At 37.9% G+C, this 22,660-nt stretch overlaps 10 protein-coding genes across 10 annotated transcripts; 2 read left to right on the top strand and 8 right to left on the bottom strand.

The window, feature by feature from the left end:
• Positions 1–39: 39 nt before the first annotated feature.
• Positions 40–1,305, top strand: L201_003671 (uncharacterized protein; the record flags this gene model as incomplete). Its single annotated transcript, XM_066219424.1, has 4 exons — positions 40–52; positions 109–745; positions 833–1,158; positions 1,241–1,305. 4 exons carry the CDS (start codon positions 40–42, stop codon positions 1,303–1,305), a joined length of 1,041 nt encoding a protein of 346 aa, XP_066075521.1.
• Positions 1,306–3,402: 2,097 nt separating this feature from the next.
• On the bottom strand, positions 3,403–4,422 carry L201_003670 (uncharacterized protein; the record flags this gene model as incomplete). The annotated part of the gene is made up of 3 exons (XM_066219423.1): positions 3,403–3,678; positions 3,782–4,155; positions 4,293–4,422. 3 exons carry the CDS (start codon positions 4,420–4,422, stop codon positions 3,403–3,405), a joined length of 780 nt encoding a protein of 259 aa, XP_066075520.1.
• Positions 4,423–4,989: 567 nt separating this feature from the next.
• On the bottom strand, positions 4,990–5,372 carry L201_003669 (uncharacterized protein; the record flags this gene model as incomplete). Its single annotated transcript, XM_066219422.1, has 2 exons — positions 4,990–5,128; positions 5,239–5,372. 2 exons carry the CDS (start codon positions 5,370–5,372, stop codon positions 4,990–4,992), a joined length of 273 nt encoding a protein of 90 aa, XP_066075519.1.
• A 1,595-nt stretch (positions 5,373–6,967) lies between these two features.
• Positions 6,968–8,455, bottom strand: L201_003668 (uncharacterized protein; the record flags this gene model as incomplete). The annotated part of the gene is made up of 9 exons (XM_066219421.1): positions 6,968–6,991; positions 7,050–7,102; positions 7,160–7,282; positions 7,354–7,535; positions 7,604–7,662; positions 7,733–7,919; positions 7,986–8,125; positions 8,210–8,332; positions 8,411–8,455. 9 exons carry the CDS (start codon positions 8,453–8,455, stop codon positions 6,968–6,970), a joined length of 936 nt encoding a protein of 311 aa, XP_066075518.1.
• Positions 8,456–9,191: 736 nt separating this feature from the next.
• Positions 9,192–13,550, bottom strand: L201_003667 (uncharacterized protein; the record flags this gene model as incomplete). The annotated part of the gene is made up of 14 exons (XM_066219420.1): positions 9,192–9,354; positions 9,428–9,738; positions 9,808–9,943; positions 10,027–10,160; positions 10,231–10,416; positions 10,479–10,568; positions 10,662–10,940; positions 11,020–11,316; positions 11,391–11,603; positions 11,666–11,857; positions 11,958–12,038; positions 12,135–12,785; positions 12,859–13,298; positions 13,352–13,550. 14 exons carry the CDS (start codon positions 13,548–13,550, stop codon positions 9,192–9,194), a joined length of 3,372 nt encoding a protein of 1,123 aa, XP_066075517.1.
• A 592-nt stretch (positions 13,551–14,142) lies between these two features.
• Positions 14,143–15,352, top strand: L201_003666 (uncharacterized protein; the record flags this gene model as incomplete). Its single annotated transcript, XM_066219419.1, has 4 exons — positions 14,143–14,263; positions 14,344–14,457; positions 14,531–14,761; positions 14,847–15,352. The coding sequence occupies 4 exons, from the start codon at positions 14,143–14,145 to the stop codon at positions 15,350–15,352; spliced, it is 972 nt and encodes a 323-aa protein (XP_066075516.1).
• Positions 15,353–15,536: 184 nt separating this feature from the next.
• On the bottom strand, positions 15,537–17,163 carry L201_003665 (uncharacterized protein; the record flags this gene model as incomplete). The annotated part of the gene is made up of 7 exons (XM_066219418.1): positions 15,537–15,682; positions 15,772–15,853; positions 15,992–16,148; positions 16,230–16,284; positions 16,374–16,429; positions 16,535–16,966; positions 17,108–17,163. The coding sequence occupies 7 exons, from the start codon at positions 17,161–17,163 to the stop codon at positions 15,537–15,539; spliced, it is 984 nt and encodes a 327-aa protein (XP_066075515.1).
• A 411-nt stretch (positions 17,164–17,574) lies between these two features.
• On the bottom strand, positions 17,575–20,322 carry L201_003664 (uncharacterized protein; the record flags this gene model as incomplete). The annotated part of the gene is made up of 8 exons (XM_066219417.1): positions 17,575–17,796; positions 17,860–18,309; positions 18,382–18,957; positions 19,025–19,558; positions 19,632–19,694; positions 19,774–20,015; positions 20,124–20,196; positions 20,275–20,322. 8 exons carry the CDS (start codon positions 20,320–20,322, stop codon positions 17,575–17,577), a joined length of 2,208 nt encoding a protein of 735 aa, XP_066075514.1.
• A 439-nt stretch (positions 20,323–20,761) lies between these two features.
• L201_003663 (uncharacterized protein) lies at positions 20,762–21,253 on the bottom strand (the record flags this gene model as incomplete). Its single annotated transcript, XM_066219416.1, has 1 exon — positions 20,762–21,253. One exon carries the CDS (start codon positions 21,251–21,253, stop codon positions 20,762–20,764), a length of 492 nt encoding a protein of 163 aa, XP_066075513.1.
• Positions 21,254–21,700: 447 nt separating this feature from the next.
• On the bottom strand, positions 21,701–22,620 carry L201_003662 (uncharacterized protein; the record flags this gene model as incomplete). Its single annotated transcript, XM_066219415.1, has 5 exons — positions 21,701–21,976; positions 22,050–22,210; positions 22,267–22,344; positions 22,410–22,518; positions 22,603–22,620. The coding sequence occupies 5 exons, from the start codon at positions 22,618–22,620 to the stop codon at positions 21,701–21,703; spliced, it is 642 nt and encodes a 213-aa protein (XP_066075512.1).
• Positions 22,621–22,660: the final 40 nt, after the last annotated feature.

Genomic DNA, 22,660 nt, shown 5'->3' with positions numbered 1-22,660 from the left:
ACAGTTCTTATACATCGGCTGTCTTAATTTCCAAGCAAGATGACGCGATCGCGTAAGTAAGAAGAGGAATCGTGGGGGAATAACGACAGCTAAGAATACTATTAATAGATGCGAAGAACAATACAACTCAATCAACTTTATCATATTATGAAAGATCATTGTTGCGAAAAGATGGTGCAGCGAAAAGATTAGGAAGAGATTCATTTAAACCATTAGATGCATGTTATTTGTGTTTATCAAAAGTGAAAGATCCAGTAGCATGTACATCTGGCCATATATACTGTAGGGAATGTTGTTTGACAGATTTAATTAGTCAAAAGGCTGGTATAGAAGCTAAAAAACGTGAAATGGAGAGATGGGATGAAACTGAAAGGTTAGAAAGGGAACAAGCTATATTAAAAGCCAGAGAAAGAGTTATAAGTGATTTCAACAAAAATATGGGCTTGAGTGGATCTTCATCAATAAATAGAAGAATCCAGATAGGAGAGAAAGAAGCACCGAAAGAGACATCATCGTCAAATGGTATATCAAAATTTGAATTGAATAGTAATAATGTAGAAAAATTTGCAAAAGAAGCGGAAGAAAAAGCATTAAAACTTATAGAATCAGAACAATCAGAATCTAGGAAGGCCAAACTCGCCGCTTTCTGGTTACCTTCTTTGACGCCTGACGCTAAATTAGGTCCACTGAAAGATGTGAAATTACAGACATTGTGTCATGTTGGTGAATCACCACATCCCATATCGTAAGTGAATACGTTTGTTCATCGCGGCAGAACCTACTACCAGACGCATATCCTGCCATTCATACTGACCAATATTACCGTTCATAGGCATAAAAAGCTCCTTCCGGTCATTCTCACCTACCCCCCATCTTCAACTTCCAAACCAATATGTCCAACATGCACGAAAGAACTATCAAATGCGACATCATCTATCCTTTTATCTTCTCGGCAGCCGTTAGTATCAGAAACGACGCCGGCAGATGGCGATGAAGGACGTAAGAAGAAGAAGCAGAAGAAAGACAAGGAAGATCCATATGTTTGTGGTCATGTGATATGTCAAACCTGCTCAGACACGATAGTGAAACCACAAGGCAGATGTTGTGTTTGTGAGGCTAAAGTAGAAGACAGTGGAAGGATACCGCTGGGTAAAGAAGGTGAGCGATTACATTTCTAGCGTTGGATTGTGATCGGTCAACAACCATAATTAGATATCATAGCTGATATGTTATATTGCAGGTACCGGTTTTGCAGCTGCTGGTGGAGCAGAAGTAAAAGGTCAAGGTATCGCTTTCAGGGTGTAGAATCACTTCAGACATCGCAACCCCCCATATGAGAATGCATAGGAACTTTACCCTACATATGTCAATGTGAGAAAAAAAACATCATCTACTGATTAGTCCATGTTAAGGTACCTGACATCAGTAAGCCGTTCAACTGAGATCCAAGTACCGCCTGACTGCTAGATTATCAAACTTTCCTTCTGGAAGACCTGTTTTCACCCTCAGAATCAACAAGTCGTTTTTTACCAGATGCTACAGACGATACTTCGGATCTCTCTGATTTACAAAGATAAGGTGTTAAGGCATCGTCTTTTTCCGCAAGTGTATCGATAGAGACGCTGGGGAAAATCGCAACAAGAGTGGCATAATTTTCTCAGACAATGGATTTCTCGATGTGTGCTGTGATTGACAATAGACATACATACGTGATACATCTTCGGTGACCTACGTTGGGTCTCTCGGTTCTTCCTCCATATCCTCATGAATAGGAAAACAGTATGGGCTTCACCACATATCATTCATCGATTTGTACTACATGCTCTTTTAGGCAGATAGAAACAGCAATGTTCTCGAGAGACATTTGTGCCGTCATCACATCTATCTACTGACGGACTAAGTAGATCATTTGAAATAGGTACAGAAAGAGTATCCGGTGAAGTTACAATGATTATAGGACAACAATCAGCTATTTTAGCTTGTTCAGTATCGAAACTACTCGTATGTTGTGATTGTGACATCTTAGAATGTTTAGGTTCTTGTGGCTGTATCATGCTGTGTATGAGTAATTCATCAACCGACTGATGTCAAAGATAACACTTACTGAAATGGTTTGCCGAGGTTGCAAAAGTATATGGGATTGAGGTGAAAAGTATTGGTGATATAGAGATGACATATCTTCGAAACTTTACTAAGCTTATATATACCTAAATTCGATGAATAACATCAGTAATATCACTTCAGTTCTCGCTCTCGGTTTCATAGTAAGATCCTTTGATGTGTTTTATCGGTCAAAGTTAATACTGTAGCATGATAAAGCGATAAGAAAGGATCCACCCTTTTTTCCACCTCATCAAACAGGTCAACACGAACCTTTGACCGTAAACTGATCGTCAAACGCGTCTCATCCAGTAGCTGCAATGTCAATCCGTTATAATTGCCTGAAAAGGATGATTTGGTCGTTTCGACCCTGCAGTGAATGCATCATCATTTTCATGCATGTTTAGAAGCCTTACAATGAAGATGGATAGGGCAGTATTCGTCGAGTTAAACCATGTATATGTCGCTTTGCAGAGCCTGAAGTGTGTATAAGGATACGAAGTGGCCGGTGAGATCAGGGAAACAGGATTCTTTCTGTACTATTGGAGAGTACTTTATGATCCTGCCTCATTTTTAGGGCATTTGAATTCTCGGTATTTGAAATTGTTGCTCGTATTAGTTGAAGTAAGGATATAATGTACTTTGCTATACAGTATATTCAGGTTAACAAACAGAAACTCATGGGCTTTGCAGCACGGACAAATGATCAAGACTTTTCACTTACCTGCCAGATGAAAATAAAGATGAACATTCAGTACAAGCGCAAATTTGAGGATAATAATATTTTCATCCTCGTTTGAGCTCAAGGTGTTTCTTCTGGAGCAGTCATGTTGGCACCCAGGACATTCACTAAGTTCTTTCTCGGATTTTCCCTCTTGGAAGAGTTTGAGTCCTGCTAATCCAGACATTGTAATTTATCAAGTTGACAATCAAATAGGCTCAAAAGGATGGGATCAGTAAAAAATGGACGTGGTAAATTTAGGATCTGGTGCAGGCTATACAGCTTGAAGATTTTATACCTGATTATCCAGAACGAATTTCTCGTGACTAGTGGCGTCGTCGAGGCTTCGATACTAAGCGGTCTTCTATTATTCAAAGGGAAGAACATCACACCTTTTAGCTGCAACCTTTGACTAACTGCTATCAATTTACAAGAAAGGATATGTTCGAGGTTGATATACGCTTTCTATTTTCACATTAGTATGTATGATATAGACTCTATATATGTACTGCAGAACATCCGAACATATATTACATACAGGTCTTATTTTGCTTCATAGGTTATCCAGGTAAAAACGCTCATTATTGAAGTACAGTAATTCCAGCTTTTGCAGCCCCATCAAATCCATTCAACATCACTTGCGCTAAAACCCCTGAATCGGTCTTATGCATATCGTGTGTAGCTCCTTTGACCCATCCGAATTTGATATGAGGATAATCACGGAGTATGTCAAGGTTCGAAGGTGGATAGACTGTTTTGATAGATTCATCGGCTGCAAGAAGGATAATCTCTGTAGAAGAGGAGGATTCTTGTGGAGGAAGCAAGTTGGAATGACTGAATTCACCTTGAACCATGGCCTGAAAATTGAAGATCAGCTTCACCTGTTCAAAGAAGATTCACCGCGAGACCTTGAGGTCCTGACGATTGACTGAGGTAAATATGTTAGAAGATTCAACTTACTTCGCTTAGCTGGGTAATTACTTCTGGATCTATCAAACTCAAACTCAATCTTCTCAATACCGCTTCAGCTCTGATCCAGTTTGGGTTGGCCTTTAAAATACTTTCTTCAGTTGGAATATCTTTGGTGGTATTTACCATACCATCTAATGCTTCCTGACTGAAAGGTGGATAATCTAATATAGGTTCAGCTAATACCAATCTTTTAGGTTTTTGATTCTCGGGCAATGAGTTGAAGAGTGATGCGGCGAATGATGAGCCAAAAGATACTCCTCCAATCACTTCGTAAGGTATATCTTGGTTTCTTAGATGATCCGCAAGATGTTGAGTGATTGTTTGTACGTTGTATGGCTGTGCATGAGGTGCCCAACCATGACCTAGGAGATCAGGTGCATCGACTCGCTATAGCTTTAGTCAGACCAGACCAATGACATTATGTTATATGGAGAACTTACATAGCCTAGACAAGAGTTAGCATACTATCCTCATGACTAGTAGTGAAGCGATAACATACCTTGTGCAATCAGGATCTCAGCTACCTTGAACCATACCCCACCAGTTCCCATCAAGCCGTGTAAAAGCAACGCTCTTTTCGAGGATGTAGGATTTCCCCATGTTTGTATACTGAAACCGAGATTTGGCATTTTGCGATTGTGATAGATGGGTAATGGTCGATAGATATGAGTGAGAAATACGTCTGCGAGAATATGTAGAAATAAGCGAGTGATATATGTCTAAACAGCCATTCCTAGGTAACCTACATGACTTACATGGCTTCACTTAGAAGTGCATGATGTTGTACTATCAGTTCGGACCGGGATGACATTGATCCGAAATCACCGCCAAGACTCCGGGGATGCTTACGTTATCGATACAGAACCGAAGGCAGAAGTGAAGTGCGAAATAGGTTTTTGATCTATAGGGAGTATGGATCTGGAAATGACTGATCACCCTTTCGTCTGATACCTACAGCCGCCGTAGGAAGTTGTAGATAGCTAGTTTTTACCTTTGAGGTACATCTCTCTGAACCTTGGTCGGGAATGGGATTTGTGATGTTCTCACGAGCGCGGATGTCTATAAGGCAAGCACGGCTAGCATTTGTATCGCAAGAGCGTGAACAGAAGCATCATTCACTCGATATGCATTGTCAAACTTGTAGCTATACGTGGCAAACCTCGTCAAAAGAGGGGATTGAGCCTTCTCGATATTCCCTAAAGGGCTTGGGCTGATCCTACATCGGTTTCTCGAGATGAAAGGATTTCCTTACACTTATTGATGGAGGGTATAGCATTCCAGAATCCTTTATTGTAATTTGACTTTGATCTGAAAATAGTGATTCTTTCTTTATCACTAAAGTGCATAGAGTATACATGTAAGCGCAAGTTGCTGCATCACTTTATATTGGAATCTCATTGAGCAGAAAAAATGAGAAGAAGATCAAGTCCTTTTCTCAGACTTACTCTTGATCACCGGTCGAGCATTCTTGACAAGTACATGATCTGTTGTTTGGATAATCACCAAAGTACTCGTCTTCAGGAGTTTTGAAGGTAAATGTTCTTTTATGAATTGATAGATCATTTTCTTCATCTAACATCGTGACTTCTTGATTCATGCATGTATATTTGGTACATTTTGGCATAGTGGTTGTTGTAGTAGATGACATGATATTAGTGTCGTCTGAGGAGCTGGTAAATGCAAAGTGCTGTAATGTATGTATTAAATAGTATCTGAGATAAAGGTTATGTGCCGTTAATTTGTTGAAGGAGATAGTTTCTGAAAAATCAATATACTTGAAAGCTTTTATAGCTCAATGATCATCAAATAGGTTTTTCGAAGGAGCATAAAAAAGCCTTCTAGCGATGTCATATTTTCTGTCACAAACTATAATGACCTCAATGACGACTGAACCGAAGACTTCGCGAAGATGGATTGGGCTTCTTCTCTGCGTCAATCGGGGGAAGGCGTTGTTCAGCCAAGATACAGCATTGCTATACCTCTCAATTTGCCTCACGTATCGGTTCGGATCAAATCACTGGTCGCTGGACCTTGTTGGAACAACGAAATGTAAGGTAATGCAAGATCCTCTGATGAGATATCTCAGGAGTACGGCTCGATGTTCAATAAAGGAGGTTGAAGGTGATGTGTGTCGATAAAGCATATACTGATATCGAATGCGAATGTCGTCATTACGCATAACGACTGATTGTTATATCAAAGGATGCACCACCCGACTATCTGTACTCATTCAGAGATCATGTCATGGTACACTACATACTACAAGTAACTAAATTACTCGACTATTGCATTGTTACTAACCATATGATTGACTCAAAACGCTATTTCGTTCATCTGAGAAGTCATTTCCTCTTGCTCCTTGATAGAAGGAATATCCGCCACAATCATGATATTAGGATTTCCTGGCAGTCTGAAAATACCTTTTCTTGTTCTTTCACTATTACGCATAAAAACACAGGATTCAAAGCACTTTTATCACTGTCCAGTGATTCGGAATGATACATAGATCCATTATATGGAGATCAACTTGACTTACTAGTCAGAGAGAACGGGACATTTTCCACAATTACAAGATGTATTGGTAATTTCCGATTTATCAGCAAAATACAGTCCGACTGAAGTTTCCCTCGAGAAAGTTTCTTGATCTTCACATAATCTAGTTACCCCGCCGATTTTAGTATTATTGATACAGCTTGACATTCTCGATTTATTAGTGGTCTCGGCAGACCTGGAAATTGTATCAGCCACAGACATTATGGCAAATTGATGAACAAGAAGCTGTATAGATTGGTAAGTCTCTTAGAGATGTGGTGTGGACTGATGCTGATGGGATGAGTTGGGAGTGGGTTGACGAACAGATGCTCTATAGTATTTATATCATAGAGAAGTTGAGTTGATTCATCAGTCGGACCAATTTGATGAAGCTGTAATGTAGGTAGCGTAACCTCGAGATCAGAAATGTAAATCTAATTGTCCAAGATGCATTTCTCACTGCAGTATTCCGGTTGCATCGGACAGCTCAGAAGGCAACATAAGTTGAATTCACGGCTGTTCCCATGACTGTAACAATTCATACTAATAGCTACATAAGTCGTATACATGTTACCCATTAAAATTTTGGACCGTCTTCTGCTTTATTATCCTTCCATGATTGTACTATATGACATAAGATGATTAACCGATCCATTGACCATTGTTCTGCAAAGCAAAAGTTCCGTTAACACCAGCTCTAACGATTTACCAAGCCATAACTCACAAGGTGCATCATTTGACCGGTCATAGCGTTAGAATCGGCAGAAGCAAGGAAGACTATAACGGTATTGGTTAGCCTATGCCTTTCGGGAAAAAGGGTGTGAATCAGCTTACCATAAGCTGGACCCATTTCAGCTGGTTGATTGGCTCTGCCATGAAGAGGTAAAGTACCGAGTTGCCATTCTTCCATTTGCTCAGCTGGTCTTGAAGCTGGTTGAAGAGGGGTGTAGACGGGGCCTGTAGACGGGAAAGTGTTAGTGAACGTAACCCTGGTACGAAATTCGGAATCAACAAGTTAGATAACATACCTGGACAGACTGCATTCACTCTGATTCCCTTAGGGGCCAATTGCATAGCCAAAGATCTGGTGAAGGTAACGATAGCACCTTTAGTGGAGGAGTAATCCATCATGGCTGGGGAACCTTTGAAGGCAGTAACGGAGGATGAGTTGATGATTGATGCTCCTCGTTTGAGGTGAGGAAGGGCGAATCTAGATCAGAAGGAGAAGAATGTCAGTATAAGCGATCAGATAGGAAGATACTGATAGGGTGGACTCACTTAGTCAAAGCGAACATTCCCATGATGTTAGATCTGAATGTACTTTCGACGTTCTCGAGCTATCAGGAGAACGGTATCAGCTTAATCCAAGGTAGCTGGAGCTGGAATGGGTACCATCAAAAAACTCACATCGATATCGGCCAAATCTTTACACATAATCTGTTTACTTGCGTTGTTAACTAATATATCAAGTTTACCATATTCTTTGATATGTTCCTCAATGATACTCTTAACAGCAGTCTCATCCATCAAATCGCGTGCTAAAGTTAAACATTTTTGACCATCTTCTTCAATGGCTTTCTTTGTTCGTTGAGCACTAAATAGACCGATAAACAATTTAGTTATACATCCTTTATCTGCTACAAGCATAGGTCAAACTTACTCTTCTTCTTCTTGAGGTAAGTAAACAATGGTTACATCTGCACCTTCTCTAGCGAATTGTTGAGCAGCTGCTCTACCAATACCTGAATCACCACCTGTAATGATAGCTTTTTTACCTTTCAATTTACCATTACCTCGGTACTATCAATACTTGTCAGCTCAATCTCGTTCGAAAGATAGAGCATCGCCCTTTGAACCTGTGTAGTCTTAGGTTATTACACTCACCTCTTGTAAATATGGTTCACCATCATCATTCCACCATTCTAATTTTGTAAACTCAGCTAAAGGATCCATAGCTGTATCTTTACCTGGGAGGTTTTGTTTTTGTTTTTTAATTTCTGTCATTTCCTATATATCGAGATCATCAGATTTGGTTCACATACTAACATATGCACAACGATATGCAAATGATTACCTGGGACATACCTTGTAGGCGGTAACGACCTTTGGTTTATCTTCTTCACCACCCATTTTGATTGATGTAGACTTAAATGTTCTTGTTTTGTTTATTAAGATAGGGTTTGAAAGTACTATAGGTCTTATCAACTTTGGTGTTGATCTAAGTATTGAAACTTTTGTCAAAGGATGTAAAGAAGAAGAAAGAGTAAAAGACATTTTTATGAAAGAAGAAGAGAATGCATAACACTAGGATTACCATAAAACCATCCCTACCTTTACTTACAAAAGGATGTGACGTTTTAAAATAGTTGATGAGCTAGATAAAGATGCACAAAAAAAAGGAATGTTACGAGTGACGTCAAGTCCAGTACGGTGGAGTAACAACTGTAGTAAAGATCTACTAAACCGCGTTATATATTCTCCGATCAACCGACAACTACAGTAACGCGCTTGGGCCTAGATTCCAGTAAACTGCTACACCGTGCATACTACAATAATATCTGTCATACATCGTCATATCAGTATCAATTTCGTTACCTGGGATGTCATTTTCCCACTCATAGATATAGATGGCACTGCCAATCATAATCTCGGTTCATGCTATCAGCTGAATGAAATACTATTGTATATACATCGTTACTACTGATCATTACTCGTTAGAAAAGCACCATTAAGCCCCAGAAGAGAAAAAAGGAAATGATCAGATGTGTGAAGTGATGATGGAGCTACACTTTGAATGTCCATATAAAGGGATATGTCATTACCTGACACATCAGGAATCAACCCGGTATTTGAAATCAGATTGAGATCAACTTGATCTTCTTCCACTACCACCAAAAGCATAAGCTGCATCTCCACTACTTCTTCTAAAGTCTTGATTTTGATCTGGTAATAAATGATTAGCAGAAGCCATGACACCTTCAACACGTTGATTTCTTTTTTTGGTTTCTTGAATTTGTCTTTCAAGATCCCTAGAAGTGAATCATTATCATCAGTACCAGTATCAGTTATAATCAACGGTAATTATAATCAATATAAACATACCTAACTTGAGCTTCCAATTGTAAAGCTCTTTCTTTACCACCTTGTTTTTCAGTTTTAATCTTTTCACCTGCAATCCTTAATCTATTTTCATATTCTTTTACTCTGACTTCCCATTTATTTTCTGCTTGTCCTGATTTACTTTGTAATTCTGCCAACCTAGATTCCAAAATTGATAATTGATTAGATGAATTTAATGCTCGCTTTTCAGCTAATTCTGCTCTTTGTGTTAATGATCTTATTTCTGATGAAGATGATGTTATCATTCCTGTTCTATTTGAACTTAATTGTGAGGCAAGTTCGTGATTACGGGACTATAAAGGAATTACAATATCAGTTTTGGTTTCTGCTTTTGTTAAAATCAGCAAGATCAGTTAACTGACCTTGGCAGCTTCTAGTTCACCTTCTTTCATAGTATACTTGCTCTTCCATTGCATTTTAGTCAATTCTAGCTTCTTGACTGCCGCTTCGAAATTATCTAATGCTCTCCATTTCTGTTCAAGTTGTTTCTTAAGTTCACTAAGTGAGCCGATTTGTGTCAGCTTGAAGAGCTCAAAATTACTACCATCGACCATCGACCAGATTGAAATAAAATTACTCACTTTACACGTTGATCAACAGAAGACTCAGTTTCTTTTATTCTCTTCTCAAAATCGGTTCTGACTTGTATCATGATTTTCAACCTTTGTAAGAGACCATCTCGGAATAAGTTGAATTGAGCAGGTGGATTAGCATCCTGAAACAAGAATTAGCACAAATTACAATTATAAACTGCATATGTTCCCCATGGGCGATTGAAAACTCACATCTTTCCCTAAAAATCTATTTACATCTCTGAATACTCTCAACAACAATTCCGTACGTTCTCGACCTTGAGTATCGGATTGTTTCTGAATAGCAAATCTTTCTTGTTGAGTTTCAGTGAGTAGTGGTTCAAGTTCCTCGATTCTTTCACGGAGATGTACCGCTTCTCGTTCATGTTGTTTGGCAATCTGATCAAGTTGTTATGATTAGTTTTCTCCCCTTGAACGTCAGTTTAGCTGGCTTATCTTACCTTATTAGTTTGATCGAGTTTATCAGACATATTCAATCTACCTTGACGTTCTGATGCAAGTCTGTTTTCTAAATCTCTCTGTTTGTCAAGCTGTATTGAAGAGTGAACTTGAATTAGCTGACCAGCCAGATCCAGCTACAGCACCAGGTAGGATTTTGATGGAAAATAAGGTAAAGAACATACCATTCTAGCCAAATCCAAATCCCTTTCTCTCAAACCTTCTTCTCTATCATTCAGATCGTTTCTCAACAATTCTAATTCATCTTCAGTTCTAGATAAATCTCTTTGTAATCTTTCCAACTCTAGTTCCAAGCCAAATCTATCTGATGTATGTTCGTCACCTAATTTCTTTCTTTCATCTTCTAACGATCTCAATGCATTTTCAACAACATTCAAATCTTTATCTCTTTGCAATACCCTTTCTCTGGCTGTTTCTAGTTCTGTTGTCAATCTAGATACAATCTATCGAGCGATACATAAGCTTGTTGCGGATACAATTCCTCTGAATATAGTTCCAATAGAACAATAAACGGTGACTTACTTGATCTTTCTCTTGTAAAGTTCTCTTCCATTTATCTTCATCACCTTTTCTTTCTCTTGTGATTCTATCTAACTCATTCAATCTAGATTGCTCATCTCTCTGAATTTGTAAATGTAGATCATCTTTTTCATCCTGCAGTTTTCTTCTAGCTTCTTTGAGGGCAGTAACAAGATTTTCATAATGTGATTTAGCATTCTCGAAAGCTTCATCGGCAGATTTCAAATCTGACTGTAAGTCTGATTCTTTGATTCGTTGATCTTCTAACGCTTCTTCAAGTTCATATACTCTTTGTCCGAGCTGTAACAGATTATAACGCTGTTAGAGTATAAACCGTAATAAAATACATATTGTAAGGTCGAGGGGCAACTCACCTCTTCAACCTCTCTATTAGCCTCCAATAGTTCTCCATCTTTTTCTCTATTATCATTCTCAATATTTCGCAGAGTCTCTTCTAATCTATCATGAGTCTCAGCTTGAACAGCTTGGAGATCTTCGATTTTGTTCAAAGCGGTTGTTAACTCTTCTTCACGATCACGTAAAGCTTCATGAACTTCTTTCGTATCTTGTTCGCGAGAATCTAGGGCCTATCACAAACGAATATTTGTAAGTTAATGTTGTCTTATACAAGATTGTTCACTTAATTTACATCTTTCAGTTCATCCACCTGTGCTCTGGCTTCCAATACCTCATCTCTCCATTCTTCTTCAACCTGCTGCAACTCCTTCTCGTGATCTCTCACTTTAGCGTCGAGCTCGTTGTTCAATTCTTCAATTTCCCTTTCCCGAGATTCCACATCAAGTTGAGCTGAAGCAAGTTGATCCTGAAGTTCGTTTAGTTTCTAACAGATTATACATGAAAGAGCAATATTAGCGAATTGATTTACATCATAAGGTATCGTATGTTATACAGTGATATGTATGTTATACAGTGCATCTTACCTCTTCAAGTAGTTCAGCATCAGCTTCAGATAAAGCACCCTTCTTAGCTAACGATAAATCAGCTTGTAGGTTAGCGTTTTCCTGAGATTGTAAAAAGAGACAAATCAGCTTTCAAATATAAACATCTGTGAAAGATTGTAGGAAACCCTAGCGATTGAAGGGTGGATGTGTACGAACATTCTCCAATTCTTGTAATTTTTCATTTAACCTTTTCTCTTTATTTTTAGATAAACTTGAAGATTGATTTTGTTGTAATTGATCTTTTAAATTTTCAATTTCATCTTGTTGTTTATCATTTAAATCTTGTAAATTTAATAATTCTTGTTGATTATCATCAAATTGACCTTTTAATTCATCTAATTCAATTTCTAATTCTTCTGAACGTTTAATCCAAATTTGTTCAGATTTTTCAATATCATCTAATTTTTCTCTTAACCTTTCTTCTTCTTCACTATCTTTATTATTATCTCTTTCAGATAATTGTGATTTCAATTGTTTTATCGATTCTTCAGCTAATTTTCTTTTTTCTTTTTCATCTTTCCACATTTTTTCTAATTCTCTTAATTCACCTCTATCATTATTATTTGTACCTCCTGATCCTCCTCCTCCTCCTCCTCTTGAAGCAGCAGCTAAATCTCTATCTTGTTGTAATACCAATTTCTTTAATTTCTTCAATTCTTTAGATAAATTTAAAATTTCTAATTTTAATTTAACATTTTCTTTTAATGCTGCTTCAATATGTTCAGGTGCCATATTAGATAATCTTTCTTTCAAAAAATGATTTTCTAATTGTAAATTAAATACTTCTTTTTTGGATTCTTCTAATTGCTGTATCATTAAAAATCACTTAATTAGTTGACTTTTCTGTCTCTTCCCTTTCAATATGAACAAGATAACCCACCTTTTCTTGGTCACGTAAAGTCATAGGACCATTATTTGACATATCACCAGCAGCTACACTATGTCTACCACCTCTTCTACTTATACCACCATGATAAGGATCTTTTTTAGGTGCTTGTACTCCTCTTTTAACAGGTGATGTAGCTAGACTAAGTGAAGATAATAAAGCATCATCATCTGTTTCAGCACCATCACCATATCTAGCTTTCAAAGGACCATCGATATCTGATGAAGATGAAGCTGAAACTGAGGAACTACTGGTTCTTCTTTTTAGTACTCTTGGTCTTCTTGGTGCTTGAGATTCAGGTAATGCAGAATGTGAAGATGATTTTCTAACTGTACTAGGTGGGGATATTGATAATAATGCTGAAGAAGGTATTCTAGGTGGTGAAAGCCTTGATGAGGAAGATTCTGCTGATCTATTTGATAATCGTCGAGTAGCTAAATTGCAGTATTAGTCTTATATCTGGGAAAAGGGGTTACAGTATACTCGCCTCTCGAAGGTCTATCATTCCTTGTAGCTCTAGCCTCTCTTTCAGCTTGTTCCCTCTCTTCATCTTCAGATCTGAAACTTGATCCTAATGACCCCAGAGATATATCAGGTAGAGTTTGGCCATGAGCCAAGACTGTTGCATCCCCTCCAGAAGTTGCTGGAGAGGCCATGAGGGCCGCCAGCGATGACGCCGGTGCCATGTTCTATTTGGATATAGCTTGAACAGCCGATTATTGTTGTAGTCTTTAATCTTAATCTTATATCGTTATGCTCATTCTGCTTTGATTGTGTAGGTGGTGGATCAATGCTCGGGAAGGAAAGGTCCGCTTAATCGAGGAATATGACGGTAACAGTGTTAGGATGGGGTTTGAGTTGAGGTTGTCGTTACGTGAAAGCTACCATACAGTGTCTGAGCTCTGGATTGCTGGGATGTGAATAGCTATGCTCAAGGCCGCAATGTTGTTAGAAGCAAATGAAGAGTTGATTTGACAACGATACACACTGTTGTTTCTGTTGTTGTTGTTATTGTTGTTGTTTTTGTTGTTATTGATTTTTGATATTTTTGGCTCATATATTGATAGCGTGTTTATCTACTACGCGTTAGTAGTAAACCGGCTCAGTTTCAACCGAAATTACTTGATTGGGTAATTTACAGTATAGAGTTTCGGAAAATGTTGAATTTATCAAACTGGATAACATATATTTTGTATTTCTTACGACCTGCTGCTAAATTCGACTTAGATCTAGAGGTAATTTAATATAGCACCAGCACAACTATCGAGTAGCTTCACCATGTCGTTATCATCATCATCCTCCTCATCATCATCTAGCTTGAAAAGTACCGCGAATCACTTTTTCTTGCCCTTCGACCCAAATTCACCTTTATTAGTAGCTAAAGGAGTTCTGGCAACAGGTAAGTTAATCAGCTTAAATGCCTGAGTCGTACCATGTAAAAAGCATGGGGAGATTAGCTGCTAATATATACATATATAGGTACTCTCGGTGCTATAACGGGAGCTTCGATTGGTGTTGTTCAATCAAAAAATCCATTTGCTCTATCAATCAATATGACCATTAATCTTTCTATAGCTGGATTAACATTCTTTAGTGAGTTGGTATATCGATTATATTCAATATGGAAATATACTCATTTACCTTAATTGTGGCCATCGTTCTGCAGGTATCAGAGAATATCTAGTATCTCCATTATTACTTTCAATCGAATTAACACCATCACATACTAGACGATTAAATCAATTACGAAATCAAAGTGAATTATCAGAAAATCAAAAAGGGAAGTTACCTATAAGTGACGATCATACACCTAGTTTATCGGAAGTGAGATGGGATAGATTATCAGATAGTGCAATTTCAGGTGGATTGACAGGAGGTGTATTATCTGCTGCTTTCCGTGAGTTTATCTCACCTTGTACATTTAATCAATAGCGAGGATCTACCAAGAGATATACTGATTCCTTTTCCATTGGTGATTATAGGTGGAAGAGCAACATTTGTGAAAGCAGGTATAACATCATCTTTAATAGCTTCAATTTTACAATTATCAGTTAATCAAGCTAGAGTAATACGGTTAAAGACATTAGCTAAACAAACTCTTTCATTGGATTCTCAATCCCAGCTAGAAGATGTATCCACTCAACCTATGCAGTCTACGCAGACATCATCGTCAAATTCATCGCCCTTGGACGACCCTATAGAGCCAAAATCAGATATGCAATCACAAATAACTCAATCATTTGAATCACCAATAAAATCATCAAATTATGATCAAAATATATTACAAAATACTTTAAATGAAAAACCATCTTTCCCTGAAAAAATGATGAATAGTTTAACAAAAATATTACCTGTTAGAAAATTATCAAATGATGAATATATCCAAACTTTAGAAAAGAAGAAACAGGATATCGAAAAGAGATTGAAAGAAATTGATGATGAAGAAGAAAGAATGTATAATTGGTCTCAAAGCCAATTACAAAAATAGATTTTCACCTGACACTTCTCTCAGTAGAACATTACACTCTATTGAGGAGAAAGGGATACGTTCATAATCAAACAATCCCGCGATGCATATCCCATAACCATCATCAGATTGCTTGCATTTCATACAAATATATGCGCAATTGCCTTAAAACAAGATACAACTCTTTCTTCTTAGTGATCTTAAATTACAAAGCTCTAAATCTTGAAAGGTCAGCTTGACTAGGGAAACCACCTTCTTGTGATTCCGGAGCCCTTCTACCTCTTGATCTACTTCTGGCGGCTGCAGATAAACCTTGTTTGGCAGCTATGAAATCTTCGAATCTAGCTTGGTCTGTGTGTCAGATCAGAGGGTAGGGGGGTGACGCATGAGCGTAATTCATCGACGAAACAATGACCTGATCGGAAAGGAAAACGGCTCACAATTAGGATGCCATCTTGATAAAGCAGGTCTATTTTGTAAGATATCATCTAAATTCCATTGAATTCTAGCTTTGTCGAGGAGCTGCAAATTGGTAGATCAAAGCATAGTCAGCAATCTCACCCATCATTGATTTTCTTCTTATCCCTGAAAACATCTTTTTGAACATATACAATCTCTATATGTGTCCAGCGGCAGTTAGGGAAGTACATGATCACTCACATTAGTTGCTTCATTATCTGGACAAATGACATAAAAGTCACCATCTTCAAACACTCTTTCCACCATATAATCAACAGTTTGTTCAGGTGTCCATGCTCCAGCAGGTTTAGGTCCACCATTCTTAGCTCCTGTTAACCCTGTATGTACCCATCCTGGACTATGTTCGTGATCGAATTCGACATTAGCTAGCCATTCATTGCAGAATTGGAATCGATGTGGGGAAGACCGGTTTACATACACAAATAAGTGAGCACTACATCTTCCATCAGGTACATTTCGAAGTTCATGAGCGACTAAAATAGAAAGCACAAGCAAACAATCAGTAAATTCTGTTTGACCAGATACCAAGAAGGTTATCGCTAGTGTGATTTAGGTAACATACGTTGCTCTGTGTAAGTCTTTACGCCAGCTTTAGATACATTGTAGCCAGCGTTACCACTATAGATGAGATAAGAGATAATCTGATCAGCTTTTAAACAGACGATATGCAGGAAATATTTCAATTATACAAGATGTAAAATAAAGTATGTATCAATAACTTACGGTGGACAAGTTATACCTTGTTTACTACCTGTAACAATAATCGTTGAAGCATTTTCTTGTCTTGACATTATAGGAGCAAAAGTTTGACAAACATTTAAAATACCAAAGAAATTTGTATTTAAAACTTTATGCCAATTATCTTGTAATTCTTCTACTGAAGTTGATAAAGAGAATGCTGGTGTAGGTTTTGATATACCTGCATTTGCCATTAAAATATGAATTTCACCAAATTCATCTAAGACTTTTTCTTTTAATTCTAATACATCTTTAATTGATGATACATCACATTTTAATGCAAACACTTCACCAACACCTTCAATTTCTTTAATTTGTTTTATAGCTTTATCTAAAGATTCTCCATCAATATCTGCCAAGTATAATGACATTCCATATTTCGCATATTTTTGAGCTGCTGCTAATCCGATACCTGACCTATGTATACACAAATATAATCAATATGTGTAGCTTACACACCTCGTCAAGTATCATTGATCATCGGGCAATTTCCACTTTATAGATAGATAAGGAGATATCACTAGTGATGGTACCTTTTAAAGACACAACCGAACTCACGCAGCACCTGTAATCACAGCTACGGCTTTAGCATGTAATATCTCTGAATTGACCATTACGACTGATCCTTTGTGTGTATGCTATCGATGACACTTGATCTGGGTATACTTGGGAAATCGTGTGATATACCAAAGAAATAATTGGTCATGAAGATAAGACAGGCAATGATGTGGTCTGTCAAAGATAAGGCTTCGGTATAAACCATTCGGACCGGACAAATAATAGCAGTAGTAGTCTTGTTTGACGTCATTCAAGTCATTCATACCCGTGGCATATATAGGTAACCGACAGTATTAGTACTTTTCGCAATAGCATATGTAGTGAGCTGTGGTGATCTTATCGTTATCAAATGCATATAACCAGAAGGTGCAACTTCACTGCAAGCAGGTATGATACAGGTCTCAGTCCGTAAACATTGATTTTGGTCAGAAGAAGGGAGCATAAGCAGTCGTGACAACTATGTGAGATCACCTAATCCAGTAACCTTCCCATTCTCCACCTCTGACAGCCCTACTGACAGCATCCTTCAATCTTCCATCATCCCATTCACTCCACACTTTCGCTACATCCAATGCTAGTTTCTGTACCTTCATATCATTCAGCCTTGTCCAAGGGCCTATTACTGAGCCTTTCGAAGGATGCTGTAAATGGAAATAAGGAGCTAATTTGGATGAAATCGATACAAACGCCTAAATAGATGTAACTGTTTTAGTAATTATTACTGAATTTAGGAAAATCGAATATACACTCACATTACCATTTATGATACTATATTTATCATCTAAAGCTTCTTTACCTCTTAATCCCAAACGAAGTAAGAAATCCAATAATTTTCGAGTAGCAATTTCATCTTTATTACCTAATTCCCATAATACCTTTGGTGAACTTTCAAACCAAACTCCAATTTTTTCCCTAACTTCTTTATTTGAAGTTGAAGTCGGAATAAAAAAAGGATATTTTGAAAATCTTTGTTCATGTATTTCGATTAAAGATATTATGAACTCGTCTCCTATTGAACGTAAAGATGAAGTAGAATTCGTTCTTAATAAATGTGAAATAAAAGCTTCTCCAACCATTGAAGGTATATCTTCATTTTCAGTTGATGATGATGGAGGTTGAACGATTAAAGCGAATATTATAGGTAAAATTGCTGAATAAGCTGCAGGAGTGAGTGTAGGTGATAAAACATCTTTTTTGGGAGCCTAAAAGTACAATACACAATCAGTAAACTTCCTCATCGCCAGATCATTTCGGTTCATAGGAGATCAACTTACCAGAACTTCGACAATCCAAGAAGCTACTTCTTCCATAGCCCAATCATCTGCATTATTTGTTTCCTTTGATTTACCTTTACCTTTGTTCTGTTTTTGATTTTGTCTTTGTCTCATTTGTTCCCAGGCTAGTTCAATCATTTTGATCTTATCTTTCCAATTTAATTCCCTTTGTTTCAGGTCTTTCGATGTCGGATAACTTAATGGGATTGGTTGAGGTGCAAGTAAAACCGCTAAATTTGAATAAACTAATGATAATTCAAATCCTGATGTTAATCCATTTGGTGCAGGTATAGATAATCTTGATGAAGAAAATGGAAACCATGCTGCCATTCTTTTCAAAAAATCTGATATACATCCTCTAACTTCTTTAACTTCTCCTGAAATATTTCCAGTGACTCGAGTTAATATTGCACGAGCCAGCAATTCAGTTAATGATGCTGTAGTTATACAAAGTGCCAAAGGTATATCTTCCCCGTTTGGCGAGATTGACGAGGAGGTTGAAGAAGGTGAAAATGCGGTAGGAGCGTTTTCAAGGAATGTTGAGAGTAACAGAGGATGAAGCGAAAGGTATAATTGCTATAAATCTTATTAGCTCGAGAAGTGAATCTCGTGGATTCAGGCTATACAAGAGATGAAAACTTACTGATAAGACCGAGATGATCCCATCTTCATCTTCCTTTCCTTGACCACTCAATCTACCTAATTCCCAAGCATTGTCAATTTCCTTGTTCATATCCCACGAAGAGCCAATAATCCACCCTTCTTCAGCTAAATCTTCATAAGTCGGATCATCTCTTATAATTTTTTCTACTCCTTTACCTTTACTCTTCCTCTCTATCCAACCTTCTAACCATTGATTTTCGTTTTCTTCATTTTCAGTCTTGAGCCCCTTTTTAACAAATTCCATCATTGCTCTTAAAGTCACTAGTTTTGCTCCACCAGTTAATCGTCCAATTTGACTATTCACACCTTTTTCACCACCTAAACCAACCGCTAATCTCAATCCTTCTAATATATTAGATGATTCTCTGGGCCAATTACCGACTACATGTGATGGGACATGATTAAGTAAAAGATGAACGAGTTTACATGCATCTAATCGGATTTCCGGGAATATGTGAGAAAGAGATGATGAGGTTTGAAGAACAAGTAAAGGAAGATGAGGTGAAAGAGTTGCCTATAGAAAATAATCGTCAATATTTGGCGAGGTATACTGATCATAGCTATAAATGAGGATATACGGTACGTACCACAGGTAATTGAGGTAAATACCATGCTATTAAATTGATTAAAGCTTTTCGCACTGTTACGTCCTATATCATCAAGTACAGGTATAACAAGTATCAGCATACTCTGCTTGTTTAGTGTTTACATTGTTTCACCAGGACTTACATCGTCAGATACTAGTCCTCCCAACGCTCTTAGTACCTTTCCTATATCCCTGCTAACATCAATGCTTAAGATATCTTTTACACCATTTATAGATTCTCGTCTGACTCCAGCATTAGGATGTCTAAATCGTATGAAAAGGTCTTCAAGGGTTAGCCCATTAGCTGTTGTAGGTTCTACGGGACCTTGTCCATCTGCAGCTAGGATAGCTCGAGATACCGCTTGTTGACCCGGTAGAGCAATTGCTACGAAGTAAAGGTGATGTTTAATTTCAGCCTGTGTGATATATATATATCGATTACTCTGTAGATGGATTTTACAGTAACAGTAAAGGCACCCTATTTTTTACTTACATCGAGCCTTGAAAGATGTATCTGTAGCATTACTAGCTTGTTTTTTGCCTTTACCAAGCTTTAATTTCGCTTTCTGTTTTCGATTGAAAGATCAGTTGTTGCGCTATATCGAGCTTGGGAGACGGCACGATTGGGGCTTGGTTCTACTCACACTGAAATCAGCTTGTTTCTCCTTCTTCTTTTTAGTAGCTTTGGGCATGTTGATGTTGTTTCCACGTTTGTGAAGAGCGAGTACCTAAAAATAAGATGAATACAACATACATTTATTTACATTATTTTCATTTTTGTCTTGTTCAAGTGGAGGGAGGATTTTAAACTTTTGACGAAATTAGATTGTGTTTAGCTCGGGCGCTGGCCTTTTAACGAAGCCGTGTAAACCACGCGATTTTGGTCATTGGCCGAACAACAGATGTTTTGGATCAAGCTCCATCTGCTAAGATTATCTGTGCGGGAAAGAATCCCGAGATTTCCAAGTTCTTCTTATCGTTCAGACTCCTGCCTTTGGCGGATAATAATGAATAAATTTACTACGATACTTATTGATTATACTAGGGAGGTCATAATTGACCATATATGTGTGGAATGTACATGTATGAATGGAATCGAAAGAGTTCAATCAGCCTTCAAATCCCTCAATCTCAGAAACGCTTCTTAGCTGATTGTTCGGCGTTTTCAGCTAATATTTTTCTATATTCAGTGTGTGCATCCAATAACTTCAATTGTTCAGCATAATTGCACATATCACCGTATTGATCCGCTTCGTGTGTAATTTTGCTTGCTGGTGAAGTAGTGACCCTAGAACTGATCAAATTAGACGTTGTTCTCCATTCGTCCATTAGATAATTCTGTATATCTGTACGATATCTCGCAGATTCCAAAGTTTGATAATACTTATTGCCATTTGTTATGTATTTATCATATTCTTTTCGTTGATCAGATGACAAATCCATCAGTGAAAAATTGGTGCCGTCATTGGCCTTTTCGACATTATGTCTCTGTAACTCGTCAATGATTGTGTTAATACCTGCTATGGAGTCGTTAAGTTGTTCTTCGGCTGCATATGACATGGACTCCTCAAATGATAAAATTTCCCCTCTTCTGTGTCGTGCCGTCCTTGCCCTGTTAGACATAATGGTTATTGCTGTATGAAATGGGAATTTGAGAAATGCTATTTGTGGTTGAAAAATCAAGCTTGATATATGTGTGTAGTGCTTCACTTTACATAGCAATGAACGTAAGTTTGGAAGGCAAACATATGACTTGTACTCTCATATGATATATAAGCTGAAAGGATGTCAATTTGGGATGTCGTCATGGAAGCGACTTGAACTTTGAGAGGTTTCGAGATTCCTCAAGATCAAATGGTTGTATGCTTTCTGACACATGATGCAAGACTTGAGTATGTAAGGGGTAAGTACAAATGACCAGGCTCTGCGAAACCGACAAGCTTTATGATCAGTCATTTCCAGCATCTTTCATATAGCTTGATAGCAGTTCTCCCTTTGTGTATCAATGAGACCGTAACGTTTCTGTATCAGCAAATTCTATAGTGATCCGTGTATGTTTACATATGTTGACTACTGTAACCATTCTAGCCAATGTTTGCCAAATTGATACCCCTCTTGTTTCTCTACAACGTCTATCTCCAGAGTATCGAGAACTTTTCCATCAGGTAAGGATAATGTTGCAACCATGCGAGATCCAGCTTTAACGGTAGAAACTCCTTTTGGTGCTCCAGTCAAGATAATATCTCCAGGAAGAAGTGTCATGTAAGAAGAGATGTAAGCTATCTCTTGTGCGATTGTGTATATGAGATCTTTACTATTTCCGTTCTGAGCCACTTTTCCGTCGATCTAAGAAGCTGGCTTGTTAGTGTCACCATCTTAAGGTTAGGTACACCCATCTTATCTGCGGTATCTTACTCACTTCAAGTCGTAAATTGACATTGTGGGGGTCGGCGATTTCATGTAGACCAATAAACCTCCCAACGGGGTTCAACGTATCAGCACCTTTGCAAACGGCCCACGGAAGTCCTTCTTTACGTGCGTGAGTCTGCACATCTCTTGCGCACATATCCATGATCAAAGCTAGGCCCATGAGTCAATAACGACGTCTTCTACAAACTTTTCAAGACATTGCTTACCGTAACCGCCAATGAACTGGTTAGCTTCGGCTATTTTGACATTTCTGGCCTTCTTCCCTATCACAACTGCAATTTCCGCTGTTAAGGACGCAGTATATTCAGTACAAAATTTGTTGTAAGTCACAAAATTTGGTGTCACTTACTTTCATAAGCGAGACTGGTGCCCTTGGGTTTCTCCATTGGAGCACCCTTGGGTAACAAACTTGTAGTAGGTCTGATAAAAGTAAGAGGTTCGGGTAGGACATCGGGGATCTGACCGTAAGCGTCGATTTAGCATGAGATACGTACTTTTTCTCCAGGATAGTTCCAGGTATAAGCTTTGCCAACACCGATCACCTGGAATAAATCACACATATTAGCATAAGTTCGAAAACATCAAAAAAATCCTCTTACT

This window comes from Kwoniella dendrophila, chromosome 4 (assembly GCF_036810415.1).
Source record: "Kwoniella dendrophila CBS 6074 chromosome 4, complete sequence".
NCBI lineage: Eukaryota > Fungi > Basidiomycota > Tremellomycetes > Tremellales > Cryptococcaceae > Kwoniella > Kwoniella dendrophila.
This window is presented reverse-complemented; position numbering and strand designations above follow the sequence as displayed.